This window comes from Serinus canaria, chromosome 4 (genome assembly GCF_022539315.1).
Source record: "Serinus canaria isolate serCan28SL12 chromosome 4, serCan2020, whole genome shotgun sequence".
NCBI classification, from domain to species: Eukaryota; Metazoa; Chordata; class Aves; order Passeriformes; family Fringillidae; genus Serinus; species Serinus canaria.
In genome coordinates, this window is record NC_066317.1 from 29,113,784 (window position 1) to 29,118,140 (window position 4,357).

At 50.4% G+C, this 4,357-nt stretch overlaps 1 protein-coding gene across 1 annotated transcript; it reads right to left on the reverse strand.

The window, feature by feature from the left end:
• Positions 1 to 342: 342 nt before the first annotated feature.
• Positions 343 to 4,133, reverse strand: SFRP2 (secreted frizzled related protein 2). The gene is made up of 3 exons (XM_009101211.4): positions 3,515 to 4,133; positions 2,807 to 2,887; positions 343 to 1,388 (listed from the first exon to the last, which is right to left on the reverse strand). Exons 1-3 carry the CDS (start codon positions 4,005 to 4,007, stop codon positions 1,084 to 1,086), a joined length of 879 nt encoding a protein of 292 aa, XP_009099459.1. The 5' UTR covers positions 4,008 to 4,133; the 3' UTR covers positions 343 to 1,083.
• Positions 4,134 to 4,357: the final 224 nt, after the last annotated feature.

The window sequence follows — 4,357 nt, forward strand, 5'->3', positions numbered from 1 at the left end:
TCTCATTGCAATTCCATGTCAGGAAAGTCCACTGAGAAGATGAGAAAATGCAGGCAGTCGAACAAAGGAGCCACAGAAAAGAAGCCTCATCTCAAAGAGCTCAACAGACACATATGAGATTGAGCTGACTGAACCTCAGTCCCATGTCTTGTGGGCTCATCTTCGGGGAAGTGAGGTCCACTACAGATTTTCTGATTGCAGCACTAGAGGCTTCCTTGAGCTTTTCTACTGGCCCCTTAGGGTGGAATGACAAATTCTGCTTTGCCACGACAAAGTCCATTTGGACATCTTTCTCCCAGTTCTCCCAAAATGGATAAAGTGAATACAGACAGAGACAATGAGTAAACTATGACGTAAAGTTTATATACAAGAATATAACATTTATCTGGAGTATTTACAAGGTTAATTAAAGCAATATTTTACAACTCTTTCAGAATAACCACTAGGTATATTACAGTTAGGCTACAGATGGTTTAATTTGCAAAACAATAATAATAAAAAAAAGTTGCATTCAGATCAACCAGCTCCAAAACTTGTTCTTCTTTTTTTTTTTTTTTTTCTGAGAGAGGAAGGCTCAGACTTGTGGAAAATAAAAAGTGAGAATGGTTAATATACTCTTACTGGTGCCTATGTATCACATGCAAGAGTGGTAAGGTGACCTTTCCGGCGTTGGTACGGGTGGGAAGCCGTGTCACCTCGGCGGAAGCGCTGTGCCCGCGGTGACAGGCTCGGCTTTCTCTGCGGCCACAACAAACATGCATGCACACAGAGAAGCAGCAATGCAAATGAACCAGCATTACCAAAACCAAGAGGGAAAGACCTCAGACCAAAGTCACGTTTGCAACCATAAAAAAAACCCCAAGCTTTAAGCGAGATACCTTAATACTTCCCAAAAATAGGCATTATTTTTTTTTATTACATTTTAACCTATGTACAAAACCAGAGGGGTTCTTCCCCTCTCGGGCAGCTGTGTCTCGTGCCCATGGCATCTGGAGGCTCGCAGGGGCCAAAGCAGGAGGGAGCTGGAGGCCCAGAGAGCTTGGGATGGGGGTGGCTGCTGGAGGACAGCCAGAGCCGAAGCCACTAACACTGCAGTTTGCGGATGCTGCGGGAGAAGCGCTTGAAAGCCCGCTGCCCCTTCTGCCACCGCTTCAGCGAGGTGATCACCAGCTCCCCGGCTTGCTTCTGCCCCATCACCAAGTAGGGCACGTTGATGTCATTCATCTCATCGCAGGTACACTGGAGGCCACCTTTGAGCCAGAGCACTATCTTCCTCAGATCTCTTTCTGTCAGCCCATTCAGCTTGTAGATGGTTTTGCTCTTTGTTTCAGGGGTGATCTTGGTATCCCCATTGATGTAGGCAATCTCCTTCACTTTTATCTTCAAGGCTAATAGAGCGAGGGGAGGGGGAAGTGGGGAGAGGGAGAGAGATTGAGAGGTTTTTTCCCATTAGTGCACATAAAGAGGACCTGGGGAGGGAGGTGCTCTATTGCTAATTAAACTGTCAGGGCTGACAGAAGAGGCAGCAGGTGGCTCCATTTCTAAAGCCACAAAGGGCATGCAAGTCATTTCGGTTTGAATCAACCTTAGGGTTGAGGTTTTTTGGATTTCTTTTCTCCTCTTTCCCCTCCCCCTCTTTTCCCTTCCTTTCTAAATTAATATTTTTTCCAGTTTTTCTCCTGTTTGCAACAGAGAAGAGGGCAGGTTTGCTACACTAAGCAGAGCACCTTTTTTTTTTTTTTTTTTTTTTTGCTGGGAGAGGGCAGCTTTCCTGAAAGTAGCGTTTGAAGGGGAGGTGGGGAGGCAAGTACCTAGACCTAATCTGAAACCTGATCTCTGCTGCAGCTCAAAACTTCTACACTTAATTTATTAGGCTGGAGAGGATTTTAGGCAAACCTGTAAGGAAATGATATTTCACATGCATTGTTTTTTTTAAAGAATAGATCCCATGGAGGGCAAATTGGTTGAACAGCTGCATTCGATTTGGTAAAATAACTAGGAGGGGGTTACAGGGCTCTGTAAGAAGCTGTGGGGCATGTTTAGCTTTAGGAGGATTTATCTGAGTGCAATTTGCCAGGCCAAAACTATTGATTGTTTTAGCAATTATGTCCCACAGTCATAGTTTCAGGTTTTGGGTGGGTTTTTGTTTTCTTTTTTTTAGAGAAAGACTTTTGAATTGTTGTAGATACTACAAATCTGTTTCCAGGTATTAAACACTGACCTATTGTAAAAGGATTCCCCTCCTTATTCCCTTTTGCTCTTGAAATGCTAATGTGTGGATAATGTGTCCTTCAGTTGTCTGTGTTGAAGGGGCTTTCTTGTCCTCTTCTAACCCCAGATCTTCCCATTAAGTTTATATCCCCAATTGTCTGTGCATTACCTTCTCTGTCAAATGATATATAGAGCTTCATTCTTAATCTGCAGAGAGAGTCTTTCTTAGGATACACTGAGATTGGTCATGCAGCTCTGTCTCAAACATCTAAATGAAGCTTTGCTCTACTTCTCCCCAGGCAATAGTCTGCATGAAAGATTCTCTCTTTTTTTTTTTTTCTCATTTTACTTTCTATTGTTTTTTTTTTCTCATTTTACTTTCTACAGCCACATAAAAGAGCACTACTTCAAAACAGTAAACAGAAAAGAATGATAAAAAGGGCTACATTTTACTCCAAGGTTGAATTCTGTGTTTCGTGACCCGATGGTCAAAGCCCTGCCTTTATTCAGGCACATCTCTTACTGACTCCACTGGGAGCTATACCTGATCCTCGACTCTCAAGTTTCAAGCGAGAGGAGCTCTGCTTCCACTTACCAAAGTCGTTTTTGCAGAGGTTTTCCACGATGTCATTATCATCTTCATTTTTGTTTTTGCAGGCATCACAGACCTTGGGTGCTGCAAATGCAAGCAACAGTCCCCGTCAGACCCGGGGAGAAAGGAACAGCAGGTGGCGTTGGGAACCCTTTGGGAAACGCCGGCTTTCCATCCCTTCACCCCAGAGCCTGCTCCTTCTCCCCCCCGCCCCGAAGCTGCCCGAGCACTTTGTCCCGCCTTATCCTGCGGCAGACCCGCTACAGGGGTCACGGTGGACTTTTAAGGTCACGCCTCAACCAAAAGTTTTTGTTTTAGCGGGTAAAAAAGTACGAGGGGAGTGGGGAGGGAGGTCGAAACACGACACGGAGCACCCCAGCTCCGCGCTACAGCGACGACTCTTGTACAAGGCGATCGACCCTCTGGATGCCGCGCGGCTCCAGCGCCGAATCCCAGACCTCTTCTTTGAGGATGGAGACGGGCGCAGGCCGATGACAGCTCCCCGACGGTGCCTGCGGTTTCCCCGGCCCCCTTGGAAAAGCCTCCCCGAGCCTGGTCTGCGGCCACCTCCCCGGTCCCCCTGTCCCGGAGCACCGGGGCTGTAGCTGAAGGCAGACGCCTTCCTTCCCCCGTGGAAAGCCGCGGAGGGACCCCGCTGTCGGGGCGCCTCATCGGGGTAGATGCTGCCGCTCCGGGGCCGCTCCCTCTTACCTTCCCTGGTGACGGGGAGGATGTGGTCGCTGCTGGCCAGCGGGATGCAGAGGTCGTTGTCCTTGGGGAAGCGGCTGCAGTCCAGCATGTCGGGCCAGGGGAAGCCGAAAGCGGACATCACCGGGGCGCAGCTCTCCTTCACCTCCTCGCACAGCGAGTGGCAGGGCTGGATGATCTCGTCCAGGTCGTCGATGCAGACGGGTGCAAAGAGGGAGCAGAGGAACTTCCTGGTGTCGGGGTGGCACTGCTTCTGCACCAGAGGGATCCAGGTGGACGCCTGCTCCAGCACCTCCTGCACCGTCTCATGCCCCAGCAGGTTGGGCAGCCGCATGCTCTGGTACTCGATGCCCCGGCACAGCAGCATCGGGGCGGGGATGGGCTTGCAGTTGGAGCGCTTGTAGGAGAAGTCGGGCTCCCCGAAGGGGAAGAGCCCGGCTGCCGAGCCCATGCACTGGGACGCCAGCAGGAGCAGGGCGCAGAGGCGGCGCTGCATTTTGGGGCGCGGAGGAGGTGGAGGGGGGGCTGGCGAAAGGCTCAGGGGGCCGGGGTGACGGGGCGGGCGGCGCGACGCTACCTCAGCCGCAGGCAGCGTCCCCCAGCCCGGACTCCTGCTGCCAGGCGGGGACGGAGAGTCTGAGCGAGATGCTGGGGCAAACGGGAGTTTTCTGGATTTTTTTGTATGCAAATAGCAGGGGGAGCGGGGGCTGGGAGGAGCCTGGTGACAGCCATCCAGAAAGGATTGGTCACTACTTTCTCGGTCTGCTTTTGCTCAGGGGGATTGTCTTTTGGCAGGAAATCTTTGGAAGGAACATTACCGTGCGAGCACGGAGAAGGAGGGAAAGA

Bases quoted from the DNA above. Each gene is read 5' to 3' on its own strand.
- SFRP2 (XM_009101211.4), bottom strand. From the start codon at position 4,007: ATGCAGCGCCGCCTCTGCGCCCTGCTCCTGCTGGCGTCCCAGTGCATG. The intron at 2,888-3,514 runs GTAAGAGGGAGC...TTGCATTTGCAG, and splicing joins CCTCCCCGTCACCAGGGAAG to CACCCAAGGTCTGTGATGCC. The intron at 1,389-2,806 runs GTAAGTGGAAGC...TCGCTCTATTAG, and splicing joins CCTCTGCAAAAACGACTTTG to CCTTGAAGATAAAAGTGAAG.